We start from the raw sequence: 12,545 nt of genomic DNA on the forward strand, positions 1-12,545 counted from the left end.
GGTAATAATGGTCACTAAAATTAACTATAAAAAAAAAATCTTTTCAATTCATCTTAGAATCTTACGAGCTATTCATTATACTTCTTTTGTTTTATATTAAGTATCTCTTTTAAATTTTACGATAGGTATTATGATATTCATTAAATTTAATTGAAAATATAAGCAATTAAAAGAGAAAGATAAAATTACTCCTCACTATTTTCTGTCTCGATCTATTAATTCTTTATTCTTCTAAGTTTCTCTTTCTATATTAGATAGAAAATATAATAGGTAAAAGTTAATTAATGACTTTTTGAAATTAAAAAACAATATTTAATTTGCAATATATATAAAAATAAAAAATAAAAAGAAACATTTAATATAAAATAGAGGTAGTAATAATAAGAAAAATTATAACATAAATATGAAATGAAATAAATCATTTGATCATGCATCTAACTTTTAATAACACTTTCAGCTCCATAACTTTATTATTTTCCCCCGTCTCATAGTTAAGTTATTTCCTTATTTGTCCTTTCATAAATGGAAATACTACTTAGGATTTGCACTAATGTGCCAACTCCACAATAATTTTACGATGACGAGTCACAATCTTCGACCTGCTTCATCCCCACAAAACCATGTCTTATTCGTATAAGTGGAATAAAGTTATAACTGTACACTCAATCGGACAAATTTCTAACAAACATTAATCCATAACGAAGTGGTGGGAATTCTCTTTATATTACGTAAACAGCAATAAACCAATAATGGTCTATATTAACTACTGATTTATGGCTTAATATGTGTTTCCAAGGGTCATCATCATTATATTGTTCATTAACCCTTCATTTGTGATAATTAAAATGATAAAGTTTCTGTGATATCTTGTCATGAATGAAGTTGTTGGCATGTCACCTTTAGCGGCACTAAGTTATTCAATTATTTGATCCAAAAGACAAGTGTTTTGTTTTAGGTGTTTGCTTCGCTACGATGATAAATTTATACGCATTGGCACGATAAAAATGTAGACAAATTAAAATATGAAATATGTATTATATTTTTCACGTTAGTAATTAATTTTTTTTAAATATATATAATATCAATACTTTTACTAAATTACTCTTATATTTTAATAATTATATTGAACAAAAATGATCCTAATTCTTTTAATTTAGTCAAAATTCAATTAACCTTAATTTTATATTTTTAAATTTGAAATAATTTAAAAATCAAAACCAAAATACATTTGATTATTCATATACACTAAAAAATTGATTCATTTCTCATAAACTCTAATTTAATTTCTCCTAACCCCTCTCCCCCAACTCATTCCAAAAAGAAGAAATATCTAAAAAATCGTTCTTCATCATTGTATACCAGTCTACCAATAAAGTACAACCTCACCCCTAATCTCCTACTCCGACGACAGCATGCATTAGTAGCAAGCACCAACAGCCACCTTGTCGTTCTCTGTCGTTCTTCTCTCTGTCTGGACAAAGAAGAAGAAGAACCCAGTTCTTCCACGTCGTTTTCTCGAATAGCTTAGTTGTTATTGAATTTTGCCTTGTGATTAACGATGGACCTATCACTAATTATAATTCTGAGTAGGAATTCGGTATCGCAGCAGGTTGAGGTGGAGGAGGAGATCGAGGAGCTGGAGGAGGTTGAGCAACTGCCAGCTGTCGTGCCTTTCTCCCGCATCTTCGCTTGTGCCGATCATTTTGACTGGTTCCTTTGATCCTCGGCTCCATCACCGCTGCAACTCACGGCACCGCTCTCGTCGTTTACTTGTATTTCTTTACCAACATCATCCAGGTTCCTCAACAAAGACTTTTTCTTTGTTAGTTTATCAAATTATTTCTCATTTTCTTCCTGCAACCTCTGCAAAATATTAAATTGCAAAATAATTTCTCATTTTCTCATTATACTTGAATTATATCCATTTTGGTAATTCACTAATTTAGCTGGTTTGTTGATAATATTCCAAATTGTTCTCTTTAAAAATTGCGGTCAAGTCTGGATGATTTACTTGAGTTCGTTTTGTCTTTGATTAGGGTTTATTTAGGTCAAAATCATCTCCATGTTATTGATAGTATAGGTTGTGTACATGTGTTTAAGTTTCCAAACAGTCCTAGTTATTGGTAATGGTTCTAGTTGACTTCTTATGAGAAGTACTTAGCAAAGCATTAGTAATCTGCATTGGCTTAATGCTTATGCCTGAAGTATATGAACAGGCTTCGTTGACATGATAAGTAAACTGTTCCATAATTATTGTTAGTTTATTACTTTTAAATGCTGAAAGAAATTTTTTTTAAGTTACTGTTGACTTATTTATACTAATTGAAAGGAATAAAGCGTCATGTTACTTATTAATGCTGAAGCCTGATATTATATATGTTGATTCAAGTACTTACAAAACTTTATACTCACAACAACATAAGTTTGTTCAATAGTATCAAATGAAGTTCATAAATCTGAAGACAAAGTGACATATTTAGTAGTATGTTTATATCTATGGAATATATCTTGTTGTCATATATTTTGTAGCGCTAACAAAGATGATTAATATGTGATAGAGAGTTTATTTGTTCATCTTGTTCAATATTTGAAAAATAATGTCAGCTCCTCCTCTAAGGTGTTTAAGGTCTTTGGTTCTAATTCTAAGACTCTTACTCAACAAGGTAGTGCATCGAATAATCCATTGTTGCTATGCTCTATTGAAAAGGCAAAGACGAATTTGTCTATTGCTAAAAAAAAGGAGAAGAGTTTCACTTGCTCCAATTAATGTTCCTGGATTAGAGCTACCTATTGTGAATAATAAGTAATAAGTAACATATCTTTTAGACTAACAGCTTTGATGGGTTTGGACGATACTGAACTTGCGATTGCAACATACTTGTATAGTGATCTTTTGATGGATAAGTAAGTAAACTTAACAAGCATATTATTTTTTAACGGTGTTGTGGATTTATTTAGCTATTTTTATTTATGTTAATTTATCTTTGACAGCAATGAGGAGGATATAGTATTTTCAGGGGTTACAACTTGCAGAGATGTATTCAGGAGTTTGATGTCAGGAAAGCCAATTGATTCTCCTGTGCTACTCTTAGTAGCATATATGATGACCACAGAGTTGAAAAGAGAAAGTGGTTATTGGTTTGTACCTCCATGTTTTGCGGTAAGTATATAGGAGTGTATGTTAAAATAATACTGGTATTTTTTATTTGTATTGTGCAAATAAACAAGTGACAAAATTAACGTAGGCGACAGCAAAGACCAAGATGGATCCCAGCTGCTTGGAGTATTATATCACAGATATTTATTTGGAAAAAGTTGACTGCTTAAAAAAAGTAAGGATTGTTGTATACATCATATAGCATAACATAATGTATTTATTTTTAATATACATAAAAACTATAACAACTAAAATGACTTTCTCTTGATTAGGTGTTTATCCCTGTATTTGAAACTACTGACAAAGGTCATGAACACTGGTAACTCGTAGATATCAATCGTGTTAAAAGACAAATCATTTTGCTAGACCCGTTTTTCATTGAGAAATAGTTCAAGCGAAAGATGACAGCCTTAAAATTAGTAAATATATTTTCTGATTTTTTATTAATTATCTAGATATATGACTGAAAAAGCAAACTTTGACATACACATAAACAGGCTATTTTTTTAGACAAAGTATTGAAAAATCGTTCATTCTATGACTCCGAGACCACTCCAAATCTGATTTCTTCACAATTTGAATTTGAAGAAGCAAAAGGTCTTCCCATCCTCAAAGTTGGATCGTAAGATAATATAATTAGTAGTTATTGGTATGAAATTTATGTAATTATATAGTACTCTTTAATATATTTTGCTCGATATGTAGGAATGACGAGGATGTGTGGCCGTGTGGGTTGCGAGTTGGATGATAGCTTATTTTGAGGATGATAATTTTAATATAAAGGTAATATTATATACTAATTTTTTTCATTCTTTCTTTGATATTTAGGTAGTTAAGCCCAATGTTTAAATGTTAATATTTTATTAGGTTGATGATGAGAATCAAATGAAGATTGCAGTCTCACTCGTGTTGAAGAATCATAATACGATCGAGTATAGGGTCAAAAGATATGCCTTTAAAAATCTTAGAAAGCTGAATGATAATCACCATCATGATAATGATGAATTCCCACAAGATTAGATTTATAACATTCCCTTATTTTGTTATTTTTGTTCTTATTGTTTTCTTGTAGGCATATAAACCTTCTAGTGACATATGCATTATATTTTGTTCAGGTTTGTGTTCTTTTTTGTTTGTCGGATTGGTTGCGTGATGTAGGTTCGGTGGTTTCTGGGTTTGCAGATTGGGAAAGAGCGGGTGGAACCGCAGACTGGACATGGTTGGATCGGAGCTCTGTGTCAGCGAGAGATAGAGGGCTAATTGGAATGGGTTGGGGCAGTAGTAGCAATGAGGCAGCGGCGACGGCTCTAGGGTTGCGAAAGGCGGCAAAAATAGAAGACGATGTGGTCCTAGGCTCGCGGAGGTGAGGCGAGGGGAAGAAGAAGAAAGAGAGAGAGAAAGGGTGGAGGAGGAAAGAAAGGGGGAAAGGACGCGGTGGCAGCGAGTGGAGGTTGGGTGGGACTTGACGGTGCTAGCGACTGTTGAGTGCCGCGGTGGTGGTTACACAGAGGAGCAGAGAAGGGAACAGGGGTGAGAAGGGGTGAGAGAGAGGAAGAAGAGAGGAAATCGGGTGAGGGGGCAACAACTTGGTGGACGCCGGTGGTGGTCCGGTGGTCTGAGACAATTTGCATTTTCTATTGTTGTTGTTGTTGTTTTATGTGAAGAAGATGATAATGGAGGTATAGTGGTGGTGGTGGTGATGGTAGTGATGAAGAAAATGAGGTGGTGGTGCCTTTGAACTCAAAGTTTGGCTCAGGCGAGGAAGAGACAGGGAAGGAGAGAAGGAGGGGTGGATGATGCGGATGATGATAAGGGTAATTTGGGATTTTTATGTGATTTTTTAGTGTTTGGATAATTTTGTTATATGGAATTCATGTTTTATGGGTACAAATGGTAATTTTCTTTTTTTATGGGTAGATGTGTCAGCATTTTCAACTTTCGTGGGTAGAAATGGTAGTTTACTCTTATTATTATTCTCAAAGGTGGGTTTTCTTAGCCATCATTATTACTTCTAGGTTTTATGATCCTTTATGATTTTTCTTCTAGTGATGCTCGTTATTATGCCATTTTGATATTAGGATTGATTTGATCATAATCAGCAGATTCAAAATCATACATATTAGTAAATAGTAGTTTCTTTTATAAATGAGTTGATTTTTAGGGAGTTAATTTACCCTATGCACTAGGATTTCAAAAAGCTTTATCAAGGGTACCTGACATGGAGATTGTGGAGCCAAACATTGTTTATACTTCATGTCTCATGTTATTCCTATTCCCCCTTTAAGCATTATTTTTTTATAAATATGAAAATGAACAACTAGAGGAACTTCTCATTGCAGAATGAAGAACAGAAGAGGAACGTGCAACACATAATGCTACTAAGATAGTCTGTATCTTGAATTGCTTATTTATTTTGGTCTTGTGTATTTACCTTACATGCAAGTGATTGTGTGATTGGTGTAACAGGATGCTATGGAAAGAGAAGTAAACTTGGAGCAACAAGCTATTGAGTCATCTACAACACTTGCAAAGATACATGTAATGAAAGCATTTACTTCATTTTATTTAACTTTTAATTACTGTACATGTCTTTTTAAAACTATTATTTTTTGTTTGTTTTAACTTCTATTTTGTTGTAAGTCAATGAAATGTTAGTTTTGGAGGATTTCAAGGGTTATACAATAATCATGCTGGAATTGTACAAGTTAGCTAGTCTTATTGGTTGATTGAACTGCTTCTAAGGTCTTCCATGTTGAAGAAATCAATTGCTTATCCTATGATCTTGGGCATGTTATCCTACTTAAGACTAGTGATCTTGGTTCCAACTTCCAACTTGAGTTCATAGTGGTTATTCATGATCTAATATACTCAAATAATTCAGTCATGTTAAAGTACTTCATTATATTATTTGAAACAGATTGAGGTGTCCAAGAAATTGTGAGTTGAATATTCTCTTGGTATTTAGGGAATGAAAACTTCTCAATTCTAGTCAAAGATGATGTCAAAACTCTCATCAAAACTGATGCATCTGGTTTGTTAGAATCTGTTGTAAAAAACAGTTCATGAAATTCTAGTCGAATCATCTCGATTTAGAATCCAAGAAACAAAATCACCTTTTATAACTTCAGAGATTATTGACATGATCAAGAGTCACTGCAACAACTCCATTAGGGGTCTATCCAGAAAATTCAAGGCACTTAGTCCTGTTAATCAGCATGCCGTAGCTCTATCACTCATAGAGGATGGAGAAGTGGTTCTTAGAGTTCTTGGTTGTCCTAACTACCCTATGAAAAAGAAATGGTCTAGTTATCCTTACAGCTATCTTAAGATCATGTCTAAGTTGCCTCCTCCAACACATGAATCTTGGAACAAAAGGTGTGTGGTTTATGCCAAAAGAGGAAGTGGCAAGGCTTGGAAGCAATCACTTCTTCTCCATGCCCATGACAAGTTTGTGTGGCCAAACCATGCAAAGCAAGTTTGTTTCTCTTCCATTGAGGATCCTTCATTGGCCACTTTCTGTGAAATAGTTGAGAAAGCTAATAAAATAAGTCATTCTTTTACTCAAGGACTAGTTGACACTGTTGGTCTCAAGTGTATATATTTTGATTCATTCCATTATCATTATTAAATACCCTCAACATTACTCTCATAATAACTCAATATTTATGCATGAAGCAACCACTAAAAGTATATAGCATGGCAAAATATTCAGCAATTGTTCATGGGAATGCTGAGGCTTTCATGAAGTTTGCAAAGGAAAGTTACAAGGAAAGAATATGGGATCATGCTGCTGATATTATCATCATGCAGGAGGCAGGTGGCATGGTAACAGATGCTAGAGGAAATCTCCTAAACTTCTCAAAAGAATTAGATATAGAAGGTATTGATCGTGGTATAGTTGCTTCTTGTGAAGCCACATTGCATGAGAAGATCATTGATGCTATTGATACTAATTGGACTTCCTCTTGCCTTTAAAAGATTGTTTTTATTGATATGCATGCATGTCATGACTTGTGATCATGTGAATAATATTATTAATCTTTTATTTTCTGTTAATTATGTGCAGTTTCTTATAATAGAGATCCCCCTGTATCAACTTTAATTATGTTACTGCTAAATGTTAATGTATTGGTATCATGAAAACTACTAGTGTATGACATTGTATGAAAAATAAAAAGTTAAGTAACATTTAATGAGGCGTGATTCCTACTCCTAAGACTGAAAATGAAGTATTGCAACAATATCATTTGATATATTAAATGAGAGTATGCCATCATTAATTACTGTCATATAAATAGATATTTTCTTTCCGTAAGAGAAACTGCACAGCTGTATGTATTTAATTATGCTGCTTCCGTTATACAAAACAAGCATGTCATGTGTATCGTTAATTCCACACTTAATATATATACTGTAAGATTGACTATGTTGCTTTAATTTACATAAATTATATAATAACACAGAGAATGAAGTAAGATAATAAGTTGAGTCTTCAATAAGACAGTTTAAACTTTAAACAAAGAGAAACATTTCTGTTTTGGCCAATTTATGTTAAGACAAGCAAAGTCAAAGATTGATATTTCCAGAGTTATTTATCTTACTTTGCAAGTTACTTATACACAGCTGCTACAAGAGTTCTTTATGCTAGACTTTACAAAACCCAATTGAAATTTGAGGTAGTTACTAACTACTAGAACTCCTTAAACACAGTTAGTTGTATGGTATCTTGTGAATTGAGAATACTTTGTACAGTAATTGTAGACAACCCTACAAAACAGGAATACAGGATCATAAATCTCCATAATTTCTCTAGCCGTCAATAAATGCCTTTTTTTTCTTTCCCTTTTTCATAGCATTCACTCGCCAAGGCACTTGATTATATATACAACCTTTTGCATTCGACAATCACAACACATACATATCTTTCCACTTTCCTTAACACAAACATGAAACTCATAACCATCATCCTTTGCTGGCTCATTGTGTTGCTCATGGTTTCAGCAACTATGACTATGGTGCATGTGGATCCTTTGGACCCGGAGGAGGGTTTGACGTGCTCGGGTTTGGAAACGACATTGGAGGAGGAAATGGAGGTCAAAATGTTAATCCTGCAAAATATCACTTTTCATGAATGGCCAGAAACTACACATCATCCTTACAACTTCATGGTGAAATGAATGATATAACATGACATGTGAATAAATATAATAATATATATCACAGATACATTCCACAGTGAACCATGTCTTATCAAGCCATTATTTTACTCAAAGGAGGGAGAAAAGATTAGTTCCAGCCTGACATGTTAGCGATTTTGATTGCTCATAAAACTAGCTTATCAGTACCTAACCTCTTCACTTTATTTTTTTATTTATTATAAATTGTTCATTTCAAAATATTTTGGGGGTAAAAAGAATAAAATGTTCCATGTTGCTAGCAGAAGATATAAAGTGATAGCTAATGACAACAACTTAGAAGAATATCTCCTTTACTTTGGGTGCAGAAAATATTTCTTTATTTTCATTAAATTCTACGTATAAAAAGATCCCTAGAACATAATATTCTTAAAGAATGGAAATGAAGTAACAAGAAGAATAATAATAAACATGCATGAAACACCTTCAAATACTCTGGCAGAGAGGAAGAGAAAGAAAAAAAGAAGGGTAACATACCTAACAATATAGTAAATGCAACATATTGCAGTCTTTGAAGATGAATTAAAATTTCATTAGCAATATCATGATGGATAATGGGAAAAAAGGTGGCCAATTCTTCTCCTCAATAACAATTCCAGCTACAAAACAAAATCTAATACATGAAACACATAATTTGAATAGCAAAAGAAATATGAAGTTTTTAAAAGAGATAAAACATTGAGTTTAATTCATTACCAAAAATTTCATTACCAAGTTTACAAAACAAGCAAACTCAAGACAAAACATTAAACACAAGATGCCTCATAGTTGCTTATTCTAGTAATTTAATCCAAATCAGCAAACATTAAAGTCTTCCAAAAATGGAGCCATAAAGGAAATGTATACCTCGTGCAACTGCTTCTTCTTTTCTTCTCTTCTTCTCAGATCCTATATTTTTGATACATCAAATGAAATAAGATGCACGTTAATTTCCATGTTATTAGGTTATGGTTACCAATCATGGAAACTCCAAAAGTAAAACCACCAAAGGCAAATGAGTGCAGCAATCCTAGATATTAAATATTGATATGGATATCTTCTAATTTTTAATAGTAACATCACCTCAAATTTTTCAGTACACCTTTCAAAGAACAAATAGAGACTAACCTTACGAGAAAGATCAGCACCATCTCTTGACAAGAATCTAAAGCAGTAATATTCAACCAAATTACAGGCATCACCATATACAGACTCCAGGACAAGTGCCTCAAAAATTTTTCACATTTTTTTCTAGTCAATCCATTCATCCTGCAATCTTATTTCCATCGTGTCAAATAATAATTTCTACATATCAGCACTATGGGTATTAAGTAAGCAAACTAAGAAATATGAAAACAAAAGAAATTCCTCAACTAGGTCATAACTTAAATCATAGCTAGCACAAAAGCCACTCATATATTTTCACATCTACTTAATAATTCGAACACATCCATGAATGACCATAATAAATAGTCTTTTATGTCATGTCTATTCCTTTCAACGTCACAAAAGAATATGATTAGAAATTGAACTAGCAAAGGTACAAAAAATTCTATGATTCAAGATCTTATACCATAAAAAATGTAGAAAATTTAAAATATAATATATAGATCCTATGGCTTTTTGTTATTGATGACATCATTCAAAAGTCCAACCCATGTATTTCTATCACTGGGTCCACTAGAATACGGCGAGACATGGGAAAACCGAGGATATGATGTAATTCCGACAATAGAAGGATAATGGTTGAAGTACGTCGTGCCATGTTGAACAGGATGAAAGGGAATGGGGGAGGGGTCCACTATAAGGTTGATAAGGATGAACCACTAGATAATGATGCATAGGATATTGTGGCAATCCTGATTTCTTGGTTGTGGCTGCACCTGAAACTTCCGACACTTATATTCCTGGTATGTTGGTCTTTTCTTTTAATGTTCCTTGAGTTAGAGTGATCTCTTCAGTCTGAACATAAATAAAAAATTTCAAACAATTATTATACAAAATTTAAAAAAGAAACTAGTAAGACAAGCTAGAGTCAAGTAAGACTTTCTCAAAGTTTTGATCTCACTCTCCCTTATTTTCTCAGTTGCACTTATGCTATTGGATTAAAACAATCTAAAGTCAAAATAAGATTATAATTTTCCTTCTTGAACATCCTAATATAAATGATTAGATATGCGAAATGTTACCTTCTGTCGACCTTTTTTGCCATTTGCTCTAATCTTCGATGTAGCTTTCAATTTAGATACAAACTTCTTGCTTTCACTACCTTTGAATTTTTTGTTACAAACAAAAAAAGAAATAATATAAGCACTACGAGAATAATCTGCTGCAAATTTGAATTGAAATGATGATAAATTTGACACATGGTATAACATAGACAAGTGCTTGCTTTAAAATTGTTGTTATTGTTCATGGGTAAATTTTCTACTGATTTTGTGTACTGAGAGCGAGTCTGTTTGCTAGTATCACATTTCTCAACTTGCTAAGAAAAGAAAAACTTAATCAAAATATAGCATTATTTAGTAGTTCTACAAAAGACACTAAAATAATAGATAAGCATAAAGTAACTAATAAAAAAGCATTATATTAATAACTTTAGTTCATCTTCTGTATTTGAGTATTCAACGGGTGAGTCCTCATTGACGAGTTATGGACATATCCTAATGAAATACCTTCTTGACTTAATGTGAACATTTTTGCCTTTTTTGGCCTTTCGAAACTTTTTTTGGAGCACTTTTTGACTTCACAATAGTTGGATCACCTGTTAGCGTTGACGTGGGGAAAAGCCTTGCTTGTGCATCATTTTTTTTCCACCTTTGAATTAGCTTAAATAACTCACTTGAGATTTTCCTATAGTCGGCTGAATTTTTTGAAGAAATATCACAAAGCTTCCAACAAATTGATGCTATTGCACCGCATCTAAGTGTGTGCACTATATCATCAGTGATGTCTTGCTCTCCAATTGAGCATATAAAACACTCTTTGCAGCTTTTGTCCATCTTTTCAGGATTAGAGATTAAGGGACGTATTTTGCATTGCGATGCTTCAAGACCCCAAAGATGTGGGAGCACGGTAATCCATGAGTCTCAAATAGCCTGCACTCACATGCAAATAGGTCTTTGTCTTTATTATAAGATACTATAAATAGCCATTGCTGATTAAAATGCTCGCTCATGTTGTACTCAACAATATCTCCACTGTTTGGGCATTCAATCACATTAAGGCACCTGTTACTTCTATCTCATCTTTTACAAGTTTGAAAATATTTCTAGTATAAATTTCAGCAGCTTGTTTCTCAAAACTTTTCAAACACATAGTCAAAACAGAAAACTTATAAAAGGTATCAAAGTCAACAGTAAGATGGTTGTTTTGGTAATGCCTTAGTACTTCACTGAATTTATGCATGAATTTAAGGAGACTGGTTTTACTGTCAACATAGTTCTTCAATAATGAATGAATTCCCTCACACTGTGATGTAGTTCTTATGCGGCTAAAGAAGTGCTCCCTCAAATATGGGGTAGCCCACTTCATTTTGTCATTATAAATGCCTTGGACCTATTCATTCTCAGCAAGTCCATATTTTGATATAATCTTGCTCCATCTCTGTTCAAATATTTCTGCAGTAAACTATCCATACAATAATACATTAAAGTTGTCCCAAAAATGCTTGTTTTTATATTCTGTATCGCATTACGATGGAGATACCATGCACAAAGACGGTGTGATATACTAGAAAATACTTCTAAGATGGCATCTCTCATAGCGCGGTCCCCGTTTGTCACAATGCCTCCGGGTAGTTTGCCTGACATGATTTCCAAAAATTCCTTCAGTACTCACTTGAAAGGTTTGGACCTTTCATCCGAAAGAAAGGCGCATCCAAAGATAGTTGTTTGGCCATGGTGGTTGGTCCCTAAAAATATGACTAAGGGCTTGTTGTAGATATTTTTCTTGTAAGTGGTGTCAAAAGCCAGTACATCACCAAAACATTCGTAACCAACAACACTTGCTCCATCAACCTACACCAAATTATCCAACTTACCATCTTTTAAGGTGAACTTTCCTAGAAATAATGGGTCACTGTCTGCCTTGGACAACAGATAAGCTAACGCAGCAAAAGCATCACAATCTTTCACTTTGCCACGCTTAGTCTTACTAATGTGATTATGTAGGTCTTTGCTGGTAAAACTAAATTTATCGTATCCACCCTTTTG

The 12,545-nt window shown here is 33.3% G+C and overlaps 1 protein-coding gene across 1 annotated transcript; it reads left to right on the forward strand.

The window, feature by feature from the left end:
• LOC107620948 (PAP-specific phosphatase HAL2-like) lies at positions 6,127-7,132 on the forward strand. The gene is made up of 2 exons (XM_021114302.1): positions 6,127-6,748; positions 6,829-7,132. Exons 1-2 carry the CDS (start codon positions 6,297-6,299, stop codon positions 7,130-7,132), a joined length of 756 nt encoding a protein of 251 aa, XP_020969961.1. The 5' UTR covers positions 6,127-6,296.

This window comes from Arachis ipaensis, chromosome B10 (genome assembly GCF_000816755.2).
Source record: "Arachis ipaensis cultivar K30076 chromosome B10, Araip1.1, whole genome shotgun sequence".
In the NCBI taxonomy this organism is placed as follows: Eukaryota; Viridiplantae; Streptophyta; class Magnoliopsida; order Fabales; family Fabaceae; genus Arachis; species Arachis ipaensis.